The sequence below is a fragment of the Cydia pomonella genome, chromosome 24 (assembly GCF_033807575.1).
Source record: "Cydia pomonella isolate Wapato2018A chromosome 24, ilCydPomo1, whole genome shotgun sequence".
NCBI classification, from domain to species: domain Eukaryota; kingdom Metazoa; phylum Arthropoda; class Insecta; order Lepidoptera; family Tortricidae; genus Cydia; species Cydia pomonella.
Window position 1 is genome coordinate 4,794,274 of NC_084726.1, and position 13,584 is coordinate 4,807,857.

At 38.6% G+C, this 13,584-nt stretch overlaps 1 protein-coding gene across 5 annotated transcripts; it reads right to left on the reverse strand.

Moving 5' to 3' along the window:
* Positions 1-6,857: 6,857 nt before the first annotated feature.
* Positions 6,858-12,406, reverse strand: LOC133530901 (zinc finger protein 91-like). 5 transcript variants are annotated; one of them, XM_061868973.1, is made up of 3 exons: positions 12,163-12,406; positions 10,989-11,336; positions 6,858-8,917 (listed from the first exon to the last, which is right to left on the reverse strand). In XM_061868973.1, the coding sequence occupies exons 2-3, from the start codon at positions 11,295-11,297 to the stop codon at positions 6,893-6,895; spliced, it is 2,334 nt and encodes a 777-aa protein (XP_061724957.1). In that variant the 5' UTR covers positions 11,298-11,336; positions 12,163-12,406; the 3' UTR covers positions 6,858-6,892. The 5 variants fall into 5 exon arrangements, with proteins under 5 accessions (XP_061724957.1, XP_061724956.1, XP_061724958.1 ...); XM_061868972.1 differs by having other exon boundaries at positions 12,149-12,406; XM_061868974.1 differs by having other exon boundaries at positions 12,142-12,406.
* Between the last annotated feature and the right edge of the window lie 1,178 nt (positions 12,407-13,584).

Below are 13,584 nucleotides of genomic sequence, written 5' to 3' on the forward strand. Positions count from 1 at the left end.
ATTGAGACCGCTTAATATACGGTCATATAATGCACGACCCAATAATTAGCGTGCAAAACAAATATACTTAAGCCTAGTTCGGACTACGTTAATGAGCAACCAGAAATATAATAATATGATCATTGTCAAGAGGGCGCTGTTATTCTCATGTATAGGGTGACAGTTCAGTTTAGTATGAAAAATTTTGTTCCATTAAAATTCCGCAATATAGCGCGTGATCATATATTACTGGTCAGGCTTACAAAGAATATAATACTCACTGACGACTCAAGTGACGACTATTTTAGTAAACTAAAATCGGTCAAGTGACCAAAAATCGTTCACACTACAGACGAGGGAGTTAAGAGTAGACAGTGTTTTAAAATGAAAGCCTGGTTCAGTTCAAACTACGTTAATTTATTCAAATAGCGAGTATTTTAATTACTAAACCTGCCTGAACACCACTTTAGTCGAGTAGATTAGTAAGAGTGGTGGGGGAAATTATTTCCGTTTCACCAAATATCAGCTCATCGTTTACAATATTTGAAATGTAAAAAAATGGTTCATATGCAAAAATATCAAAAATTAAAAATTTTTGCTATTAAAGACAAAGAATTTTTTACATTTCAACTAATTTTTACGATGTGCTGATATTCCGTAAAACGAAAACGATTATCAGGCCCGAGATCGGGACTGATTTCGGGTCCGAAATCGGGAAGTGTGGACGTAATTGGCGCTTGAATTTAAAGATGTAAGTACTTATTACTTTTTTCTGAATCATTTCTGAATAGACATTTTCAGAAAGAGACAAAGGTATCCTCCAAAGCTATCTCACTCTGCTGTTGCTCTCTGAAAGCTGATTATCGTGTGAAGTATTATTGAGCCGAGCATTATTTCGGCTGTGCATTATTGGCTGTATAGGGGGAGTCCGGGAAACTTGCCCTGGCGGGAATCTTTTTTTTTAAATCTTTATTTATTTATTGAGGGTTTTTAGGGTTTTGACGACCAGTCTGGCCTAGTGGGTAGTGACCCTGCCTATGAAGCCGATGGTCCTGGGTTCAAATCCTGGTAAGGGCATTTATTCGTGTGATGAGCATGGATATTTGTTCCTGAGTCATGGGTGTTTTCTATGTATTTAAGTATTTATAAATATTTATATATATTATATATATCGCTGTCTAAGTACCCTCAATACAAGCCTTATTGAGCTTACTGTGGGATTTAGTCAATTTGTGTAATAATGTCCTATAATATTTATTTATTTAAGAGTCCTTATTCCTACAGACGAGCGTATTTTGTAAAATGCTTCCTTTTTCATTCAAGATTACGACGTAACTATTAGTATTTATTCAAAAACTGATAACGTACTTAAATAATCGTTTCCTAAACTAGGGGCTCCAACAGTTCAAATTTTCATTTTCTCTTTTAAACCTCTTTTTTAATGAGGTTTTTTGGGAGTCTTTTCCAAATTTTGCAGTGAGATGTGGCGTTTCGGTTCTCAATTTTGCTATAAACAAGAATCATTTGGTACATGAATGACTACAATTTGATTCAACATATCTCGTACGAGGGGCTGGAATGATTAACAATCGAAGATTCATTTGAAAAAACTGATAAAATACCTTCCGAGTTTTCTTCATTTTTTTGGCGAAAACAGGGTTTTATTATATTTTATTTCCGCAAATTGTACGCATATTTTGCTTTAAAAATAATATTATAGCAAACTGTAACTTTATGTTAACCTATAAAAAAAAAATCGTAACTATGGGACCTACATTGCCGTAAATTTATATTTTTTTAAAACACGTATAAATCACGCAGCAGCGACGCCCCGCTCTCAGTCCGCGCGGAGCGCGCTTAGAGGACGGACCTGCGCTCGATTGTCAGGCATTCGTTGCGATCGTAATCAGCTACGGAGTTCCGAGAAGTGCTATATACTGCGATTAGAAAATCTTAATAAAAGTTCATTTTTTACACTATGCTTAACAGACTCGCTTATTGATGGATTTTCAGTGTTAGGTACTTTTTTTTAAATACTAAGTCGGTGGCAAACAAGCATACGGCCCGCATATGTACGCCTGCAACTCCAGAGGAGTTACATGCGCGTTGCCGACCCTAACCCCCTCCCGCCCCTCGTTGAGCTCTGGCAACCTTACTCACCGGCAGGAACACAACACTATGAGTAAGGTCTAGTGTTATTTGGCTGCGATTTTCTGAAAAACGCATTTTCACTTGAAATTACGTTAGGGTTTGCATTATTATTTTTGACCCGGATGAAGTCCAAGTTCTCATGATGGAGTCAGGAGTTGGTCACCAGAACTCCGAATCTACTAATTATAATCGCATCGTGTTTGGGCTCAAAAAATTTTGCCCTGACGAACACCATCGATCTAGATGAGGCCCAGGGTCTCATGATGGAGTCAGGAGTTGGTCACTAGAACTCCTAATCTACTCATTATAATTCCATCGTGTTTGGGCTCAACAGAGTTGCCCTGATGAGCACCTTCAATCTAGATGAGGTCCAGGGTCTCATGATGGAGTCAGGAGCTGGTCACCAGAACTCCTAATCTACTCATCATAACTCCATCGTGTTTGGGTTCAATAGAGTTGCCCTGACGAGCACCATCAATCTAGATGAGGTCCAGGGTCTCATGATGGAGTCAGGAGCTGGTCACCAGAACTCCTAATCTACTCATCATAACTCCATCGTGTTTGGGCTCAAAAGATTTGCCCTGATGAACACCATCGATCTAGATGAGGCCCAGGGTCTCATGATGGAGTCAGGAGTTGGTCACTAGAACTCCTAATCTACTCATTATAATTCCATCGTGTTTGGGCTCAACAGAGTTGCCCTGATGAGCACCTTCAATCTAGATGAGGTCCAGGGTCTCATGATGGAGTCAGGAGCTGGTCACCAGAACTCCTAATCTACTCATCATAACTCCATCGTGTTTGGGTTCAATAGAGTTGCCCTGACGAGCACCATCAATCTAGATGAGGTCCAGGGTCTCATGATGGAGTCAGGAGCTGGTCACCAGAACTCCTAATCTACTCATCATAACTCCATCGAGTTTGGGCTCAATAGATTTTCCCTGATGAACACCATCGATCTAGATGAGGCCCAGGGTCTCATGATGGAGTCAGGAGTTGGTCACCAGAACTCCTAAACTACTCATCATAACCTCATCGTGTTCGGGCTCAATAGATTTGCCCTGACGAGCATCATCAATCTAGATAAAGTCCAGGGTCTCATGATGGAGTCAGGAGTTGGTCACCAGAACTCCTAAACTACTCATCATAACCTCATCGTGTTTGGGCTCAAAAGATTTGCCCTGATGAGCACCATCGATCTAGATGAGGTCCAGGGTCTCATGATGGAGTCAGGAGTTGGTCACCAGAACTCCTACTCTACTCATCATAACTCCATCGTGTTTGGGCTCAATAGAGTTGCCCTGACGAGCACCTTCAATCTAGATGAGGTCCAGGGTCTCATGATGGAGTCAGGAGCTGGTCACCAGAACTCCTAATCTACTCATCATAACTCCATCATGTTTGGGTTCAATAGAGTTGCCCTGACGAGCACCATCAATCTAGATGAGGTTCAGGGTCTCATGATGGAGTCAGGAGCTGGTTACCAGAACTCCTAATCTACTCATCATAACTCCATCGTGTTTGGGCTCAATAGATTTGCCCTGATGAACACCATCGATCTAGATGAGGCCCAGGGTCTCATGATGGAGTCAGGAGTTGGTCACCAGAACTCCTAATCTACTCATCATAACCTCATCGTGTTCGGGCTCAATAGATTTGCCCTGACGAGCATCATCAATCTAGATAAAGTCCAGGGTCTCATGATGGAGTCAGGAGTTGGTCACTAGAACTCCTAATCTACTCATTATAATTCCAACGTGTTTGGGCTCAAAAGATTTGCCCTGACGAGCACCATCGATCTAGATGAGGTCCAGGGTCTCATGATGGAGTCAGGAGTTGGTCACCAGAACTCCTAATCTACTCATCATAACTCCATCGTGTATGGGCTCAATAGAGTTGCCCTGACGAGCACCATCAATCTAGATCAGGTCCAGGGTCTCATGATGGACTCAGGAGTTGATCACCAGAACTCCTAGTCTATTCATCATAACTCCATCGTGTTTGGGCTCAAAAGATTTGCCCTGACGAGTACCATCGATCTAGATTAAGTCGAGGGTCTCATGATGGACTCAGTAGTTGGTCACCAGAACTCCTAATCTATTCATCATAATGGTAATTTGATGGTGCTTGTCGGAGTAAATCTATTGAGCCCAAACACGATGGAGTTATGATAAATAGATTACGAGTTCTGGTGACCAACTCCTGGCTCCATCATCAGACCCTGGACTTCATCTAGATCGATGGTACTCGTCAGGGCAAATCTTTTGAGCCCAAACACGATGGAATTATAATGAGTAGATTAGGAGTTCTAGTGACCAACTCCTGACTCCTTCATGAGACCCTGAACATCATCTAGATTGATGGTGCTCGTGAGGGCAAATCTATTGAGCCCAAACACGATGGAGTTATGATGAGTAGATTAGGAATTATGGTGACCAACTCCTGACTCCATCAGGAGACCCTGGACTTCATCTAGATCGATGGTACTCGTCAGGGCAAATCTTTTGAGCCCAAACACGATGGAATTATAATGAGTAAATTAGGAGTTCTGGTGACCAACTCCTGACTCCATCATGAGACCCTGGACTTCATCTAGATCGATGGTACTCGTCAGGGCAAATCTTTTGAGCCCAAACACGATGGAATTATAATGAGTAGATTAGGAGATCTAGTGACCAACTCCTGACTCCATCATGAGACCCTGAACATCATCTAGATTGATGGTGCTCGTGAGGGCAAATCTATTGAGCCCAAACACGATGGAGTTATGATGAGTAGATTAGGAATTATGGTGACCAACTCCTGACTCCATCATGAGACCCTGGACTTCATCTAGATCGATGGTACTCGTCAGGGCAAATCTTTTGAGCCCAAACACGATGGAATTATAATGAGTAGATTAGGAGTTCTGGTGACCAACTCCTGACTCCATCATGAGACCCTGGACTTCATTTAGATCGATGGTACTCGTCAGGGCAAATCTATTGAGCTCGAATACGATGGAATTATAATGAGTAGATTAGGAGTTCTAGTGACCTACTCCTGACTCCATCATGAGACCCTGGACTTCATCTAGATTGATGGTGCTCATCAGGGTAAATCTATTGAGCCCAAACTCGATGGAGTTATGATGAGTAGATTAGGAGTTCTGGGGAGTTCTGGTGACCAACTCCTGACTCCGTCATGATACCCTGGACCTCATCTAGATCGATGGTGTTCGTCAGGGCAAATCTTTTGAGCCCAAGCACGATGGAATTATAATTAGATTAGGAGTTCTGGTGACGAACTCCTGACTCCATCATAAGAACCTGGATGGACTTCATTCGGGTCAAAAATAATAATACAAACCCTAACGTGATTTCAAATAACACTGAAACTCTATAGCACTAATGTGCGCAAACGATTGGCATCTTGACTACGTAGCATGGGTGCGTAGCCACCATGCCAATCGATACGACAACGAAACACTATCTGTCTCTCTCTCGTACTAATATGCACAAACGATTGGCATCTTGGCTGGGCAGCATGGGTGCGTAGCCAACATGCCAAACGTTTACGATACGACAAGGAAACACTATCTGTCTCTCTATCGCACTAATATGCGCAATCGATTGGCTTCTTGGCTAGGTATCATGGGTGCGTAGCCAACATGCCAATCGTTTACGATACGACAATGAAACACTACTCTCTCTCTATCGCACTAATATACGCAAACGATTGGTATTTTGGCTAGGCACTAAGCAAGTGCGTGACCAACATGCCAATCGTTTACGATACGACAACGAAACACTATCTGTCTCTCTATCGCACTAATATACTTTATTTATACCTGCAGTCATTTAGTAACTTCTTCATTTTCCATTGGTGTGAAAGAGACAGAATAAAGAGCAAGGGTTATAGTACACTCTGTAGTCTGTACACTTAGTAGTAGTGTACATAAAAAAAAACTACTATGCATATACAATAAAATAAAGAGTGCCCATATGATATCATATGACACTAAAATTAATGTACATACCCCTGATTTTTGGGCACAGGAATGTTTAACACTAGCCAAAAAATGGGTATAAACTAAAAAAAAAGAAACTTTTTGGACATTCCTAAGCCCGTTTGGAGCTTACTATTTTTTATTTCATAGTTTGGTGCCAATTTTAAAATAAAGTTAGTTATAATATAAACACAAGAAATCATTCCCGCACCCAAAAATCAAGGGTATGACAATAAGAGAAAATATTTGTCATGCCCGAATGAGTAATAAATGCCTATTTTGATTTTGGCACTTTCCTTAAATATAACTGGTTCACGTCACGCTGTGCTTCTGCTTCAGTTACAAATATATTGCAACCAGTATTGCAACAGATATTTGTAGGACAGTGCCCGTCGAAACGGTAAAGCGCTTGATTGTTTGCCGCACAGGCACACCATTTTAGATCAGATAATCTAATGTCAGTAATGAGCATACATTGTTTTACACGGTTAGGATGGTATTCCATCTGTACAATATCTTGGTCCAATGTGTATTTGCATCTCAAATTTTGCTTAAACGCAAAGTGAGACGCAATACATATTGGACCTAGATATTGGACAAGTGGAATACCACCCTAAGCGCCTAAGCGCATTGTCCTTTTTCCTACATTCCATTAAATGTAAAGGTGCGTCCATCTAGGTCTAGCGAACTAGACGCACCTTAATAATGCAGGGCTAAACTAGTAATTTAAAGCAAAACATAACACCAAATATTTTAATAACTTAACAACACAATTCAAACAAAAGACGGGAGATCACAGTGCTTTTTCTTAACATGAAAACGTAACGATGTATTATATTTAGTAGCGAACGGACAATATTCGCATTTGAACCTTTTTTCCGTTGAATGCTTATACTTATGTTGTACCAAATTGGCAGGTAGTATAGTAGCATAGTCACATTGGTCACAAGTGTATCTTTTCTTGCCAGTTACATGAGCTTCTTCATGATACCTTAAAATGTACTTATTCATAGTTTGGAAAGGACATCTACTACATTGTAGTTTCACACCTTGATCAACATGTTTTTTCTTATGTTTGACCATTGCATCCTCATAGAATGACTTGAATCTACAACCGGGATATTCACAATGGATGGTAGTAGCATTTTTGTGTCTCAGCATATGTTGTGTCATACTTGCTTTAATGGTTGTTTTAAACTTGCAATATTTACAATCCAGGACAGTGTCTTCTGTATGTAGCTGCTTTATATGTTTGGCTAGTTCGATCGTAGGGAGGATTTGGCCGCATATTTGACATTGCGTGTCTTGAACTAACTGGTGGTTCTGTTCATAATGTAACCTAAGTTGCTCCCAAGTTGGATAGTTTTCTGGGCACTTTGTGCATTGATATAACTCTTTTATATCTTCTTCCTTCTTGATTTCAATTAATGTGTTCTCAGATTCTAACTTCTTAGAATGGGCCGTGTGTACATGACGACTGAGTTCAAATTCGTCTGCAAAAGTTTCAGCACATTGCTCACATTTCTGTTGCTCATTATTATCATTACTTGGCGCTGGATGTTTAAATAAAATGTGACGCCTGTAACTCTCTTTAGCTTTGAACACTTTCATACAAAACCTACAAGTGTATGACACATTTAAATGCACTTTTAATAAATGCGGTTTCAACTGTCTCTTATCATGGAAACCTTCATTACAAACATTACAGAACACAGTCTTCGGTGTGTCCATTTTATGTGTACACCGTAAATGCTTTCCCAAACCGCCTTGTGAAGAAAATATTAAGCCACATATTGGACATTCTTTTATAACTTTTACATGGGAATGGTTCAAATACTGTTCTCTAGTGTCAAACTGTTTATTGCACACTTCGCAATGGGCGCCACTGTCGTGTTTTCTTCTGACATGCCGTTTCAGACTCTCAATCTTATCATATGATAAATTACAAATCATACATTTCAATCTAAAGTCATCTTTTAACGCATTATGTTTTCGTCTCATATGCAGTTTGAGGAAATTTAAAGAGGAGAAGACTAGTGGGCATTCATTACAAGAAATCTCCCCAGTGTCTTTATTGACACAGCTTTCTAGAAACTCTTGCGATATATTATCATTCTCTGCACCATCTTCATTAATCCTGTGCTTTCTTTGTACATGTCTGGCGTAAGTTTCTCGTTTAGTAAAGATTTTAGGACAAAATGGACAGTTGAACCATTGGGTTGGTTCTGGTTTAGTAACTTTTGTATGCTTCCTTTGTCTATGAACAACTAAACTCCTATATTTATCATATGTCAGACCGCAATCTTCACATTCATATTGAAAAGAGTCTTCAAAGAGATTATGCTTTCTTCTCATATGCATTCTTAATCTTGTCATTCCTTTGAACACTAATGCACAGATCTCACACGTCCTCTCCTCTCTATCATCTGGGGATGAATTAGGGCCATGTTTCCTTTTTATATGAGCAGCTAAACTGTTCTTCATCTCATATGACATTCCACAGTAATCGCATATGTGTTTAAATGATTTTCTGTAAACTTTATGCTTTCTTTTTTGGTGCATGCGTAAAGTTTTCTGAGATTGAAATATTAAATGGCATATTTTGCAGACATAGTTAGGTGCGGCTTCTAAGCCGGTCTCTTGACTGTAACCTAAAACAGTCTTGTCTGTCTTTTCGTTGATAATACTCTCGAACGTAAGAATAGCCGCTTCGTGGGTCTGTTGCTCGATTTTTATTTCCGGCTCCTGACTGTCTTCGCTTTGAGGTCCTTCGACCATTAGTCCGCCATTTTCCGCAAACTGAAAAGTCCAAATGTTTTTTTCTGAAAAATACTCATTTAAGTATATAATAATTGTGTTACACATTTACAAGTAAAATAATATAAGAGATCTTTATTTTCAAACTAGGTACTTATGTTAGTGACACGGATCCTGATAAGATTTAGTAGGGTAATGTAGTACAATTAAACATACAATTGCATATTTTTATGTACTAATAATTGTAGATAAGAAGAGCATTTTATCTTATACCTTTAAACGAGCAATTCTTGTATATATATAAATATATATATTTCTGTGATCTCGGAAACGACTCTAACGATTTCGCTGAAATTTGGTATATGGGGGGTTTTGGGGGTATACAATCGATCTAGATTAGTCTTATGTTTGGGAAAACGCGTGTTTTCGAGTTTTCATGCGTTTTTCTTTCGACGCAGAATATGGTCGCTATTTTCGTGTTGCCGGCCGCTGTCCGTCTGGTCCAGCGGGTTAAGACGCGGACTGCTAAACGAGTGTTACGGGTTCGAATCTCACCCGGTGACTAACTTTTGTTTTTTTTTTTTATATGTTCAAGTTTATATATAATTTTTTAATTTTTATTGTTTTAGACAAGTTTAATTTAGTAAAAAAATGTAGTTAAGATTATCACCTGTAGACCACCATATTACAATAAATAGTTATAACCGAGCAAAGCTCGGTCGCCCAGGTACTTAATTTATAAGCGCCATCTAGAGTGCTCTTAGTGACTTAAAAATTCTAGATGTTGCGGTTAAATTATTTCGAATTAAGTATTAGTCGCCAAGTATAGTATAGTCCCTGAGGGCCTACCAGGAAAATCTAAATTTTATCTGCCTCTTTATCACTCTTGCAAAATCAAGCGAGAGAGAAGCAGATATCAGAATTCCGATACGCGATTTTCGGAATAGACCTTCTGATGAAATGCTATACCAGTTTTCGATTGTTGGGCCGAGCATTACCTGGGTGCCTAGCCAAGATGCTAGTAGCAAACGATACGGTAATCTCTATCTATCTTCCATATTAGTGCCATAGAGACACGTATCGTTCGCTACAGATAGTGCATTCATTCAAACTGGCCTTGGATGGCTTGGACTGGCTTGGAAATGGACGCTGATTATCGGGTCGAGAATTATCACCCTTTATACAAACAGTGGCTTCGGATTATTGCCCCGGACCAAGCTTCTTTTAACCTAGGCCTACACCGCGAAAAACGTAAATCCATTATCCGCCTCTCCATCGCTCTTGCATATTGGAGGGATAGAGAGGCGATATAATTTCGATTTACATATTTTTCGCGGTAGGGCCTTTGGTAAGTTTGGCACGATAATGCTCAGCCCTATAAGGCACGACCCAATTATCCGAATACAATGGACGCCGGTAACGCTGGTTATTGGACCGAGCTTTATTCAGCTGACCATTATTTGCTCCCTTTTTACCGCCACAACTAAAATAAGGGCATTTACATCTATCCCATCATCGGACACTTTCTGCTACAGGGACATAACTTATACCTTTCTCTGTCGGGTCTCAGTAGAAAGTGATCGGGAACCGGTGACGGATAGATGTGATAAGCTTAAATAAATTAAAATATATAGTCTGTCAAGCCATTTCCGTCAGTAGAAAAAAGCGGTAAATTTAGAAAATGTAGGCGCGAAAGGTAATGGTCTCATAGAAACTTTGAATTTCGCGCCTTTTTCTACTGACACACTGGTTTGACCAGATATATTTAGGTTCATTTGTAATGTAGCCTTTGTTGCCTATGGCTAACTGGCGGTCAAAGTTAAAGGGTTATTTAAGTTGTCAGCTTTGGCTTTTCCATTGAGTTGCTTTTAACTCCAAATTTTTTGGAGGACTAAGTACAGTTGGCAATAATAATAAAGAGTGTTTTAAAATGGAATATTTAGTGGAATTTGTTATATATCAAGACTTGTAACTTTGAAGTGGGCTTGCTGCTTGTCTATTATATATTTGTTTATTATTTTGTCGTTTATTGCATATATATACATTGATACATTGCATAGGAAATAGGAATACCAGTTATACCTAAAGTGTTGGAGTTACTTTCAATACTCACATCATGAAAATCCAGTTCAACTTCAATGTTCTCTACTTTAATACTGATCTCAGGATCCAAACTCGGTACAGTCTCAACCTCAATTTCATAATCCTTTATAACCTCCACTGGTTTTTTATCCTCTATGTCTTTGAAAGGGTCCTCTTGTCTATGCTTCTTTTTTTTCTTTTTCTTCTTTAATGTATAAACCATAGGTTCTTCCGGTAAATAAGAAGTTGGATCTTTTCTTTCTTCGGGTTCTATTTTTATTTTACTTAGGTCTGGTTTAATATCTTCAGTTTTTATTTTTTCTTGTTTTATTGACATCATTATGGAGTTAATTAAGTGGATTACAATGAAAATTATTATCTGAAACAAAAATAAATATAATTATGTCTGTAGAAATAATAAACTCTTTATATGGCATAATCAATCTTTATTACATGCAATTTTCTCACGCACAAAACGGCCAGTGTAGACGTGCCTTGGCTGATTCATGTCTACACTGGCCTATTTACTTTTTTTTTCATAAAACCTAGTTTTTACAAGGTGTTATTCTGTCACTTTTTTACGTGTATCAATTAGGATATTTAGACTACATCCCATAGTAGCAACATCGCCATCAAAAAGACAATTAGCACTAAGTAACAATAAAATTATGTTTCTCAAGTTTCTTTTTTTCAATCGGCATTAACTCTGAAACAGCAAAATTCAGAAAAGTTTAAAGGATATTTTAGCCTTTAAATATAATCAGGAATACACAATTTATTTTTGTGTTATGCCCTTACCAGGAATTGAACCCAGGGCCATTAGCTTCATAGGCAGGGTCACTACCCTCTATGCCAGACCGGTCATCATATGAATGTGTTATTTTTTGCTTAAAGCACTTATCCTAAAGTTTATCTTAAAACTATAAAAATTATACTAAACATAATTAATTGAAATATGCAAATTTCTACGCAAACCAAAAGCACAGACCTATTAGAAAATAACTGCATCAATCTTTGAATGAATGCAACACCACAACATCGCACTTGATAAGTATGGAAAATAACAACACGAAGCCGATCAAATTTACAATTCAATTAATCGTATTTTGATGTTAAACGCCAGGAACTTAAAAGATAAAGCAGCTTGATAAATTAAGCGTGAAATAAAAACTTGATACTACCACGTCATACCAATAAGAACGCACTTATCGCTTTTTATTCCTCGTTCCACGAAAACAAAGTTTAATTATTCCGATATTCTTGATATATGTATAATAAAACGCTATAACAAATTATAACACGTAATAACTAATAAGTATGAACTATGCTCCAGGTGCCGCTGCCCGACACCTTTGTGCTAAAAATCAATAACTTTATAATAAAATAAATCATTACGAAAATTGGCCAAAATGGCCTTATTTGCGATTATTGACGTTTTTAAGAATTTGACATTTAGAAGTTAGTGTTGCCAGTAGAATTATGTATTGTCCCATTTGAAAAGTACCCTTCGCTTAGAAACGTACAATTCACACACTGGTGCAAGTTAGGCTAGAAGATTAATTTACTGGAGCCACGGATCAGGTGGTTTATTTTATCAAATTTCTTTCCGATTGGCTGCGAACCTATCAAACAAGTCTGAAAAGTTTTAGCCCGCCGAAAACATTATGGCGCTGGCGTCAAGTTGATTATACGAAAAGGTGATGAAATCATTAATCCTGGGGTTCCAAATTTAACTCATGTTATGTTATAGGCCACTTCAACCAACAATGGCATATAAAATTTTAGTCCATTTTGGTGGCTGGATTAAAAGGCCAGTTAAAAAGACGAAAATAACATACTTACTACTGTTTTTTGTTCCTTTAAATTAGTTACTAGTCCATGAAAGTACGTAAAGACAAGTTAATGAATAATGATCCTAAAAACACCCGTTTAGACAGAATATTCTTATATATTGTAAGCTAAACAAAAGGAAGGAATGGACATATTCACACGGGTCTGGGAGTGATCGGTATGGGACCGGTGTTCCGAAAGGTCATCGATCTTGCCCAAAACGGTGAATGTTTCCATAAAAATGTTTTACTATGTTTCACTTGACCCTAGGCTCGTTTCCGTCAGGGTAGGACCTTTATTAAGACTTATGTTTTTCACATCACCTGTTCGGAAAAGTCCTTTTTCTGCCCTCCGGGCGGAAGCGGCAACTTCGTTTAGCGCAGCGGGAGCAAAGTTGACACTTTTCGTCGAGCAGAAAAATAGTATGCGCACCACGGGAGGAATCGTAGGACATTCCACCCCACGTGTTTACCACCCTCGCCTTCAGCTCGGGTGACAATTTTAGACATGGCATGGAATGTCCTACTTTTCCTCCTTTGGGACACAAATAACTATTTTTACCCTGCTAGGAGGGATCAAAGTGGTGCTTTTCTGTTCTAGGATATTTTATTGCCAGTAGCCATAAAATATTAACACAATGAAATATGAAAATAGAAAGTATGCACATAATGGATTACAATTTTTTTGTAATTGATTATGTGCATACTATTAAAAAAAATATTTTCCTCAATGTGAAAAGCAGTTTATTGTGGCACATGGTAGCAAAATTATTTCCATCTTGGGCGTTAACACTTGAA

What these genes read in the sequence shown, in the direction of transcription:
- LOC133530901 (XM_061868973.1), bottom strand. Translation starts at nt 11,297, where the DNA reads ATGATGTCAATAAAACAAGAAAAAATAAAAACTGAAGATATTAAACCA. An exon ending in TTGAACTGGATTTTCATGAT is followed by an intron (nt 8,918 to 10,988) that starts GTGAGTATTGAA and finishes TGGACTTTTCAG; the next exon opens with TTTGCGGAAAATGGCGGACT.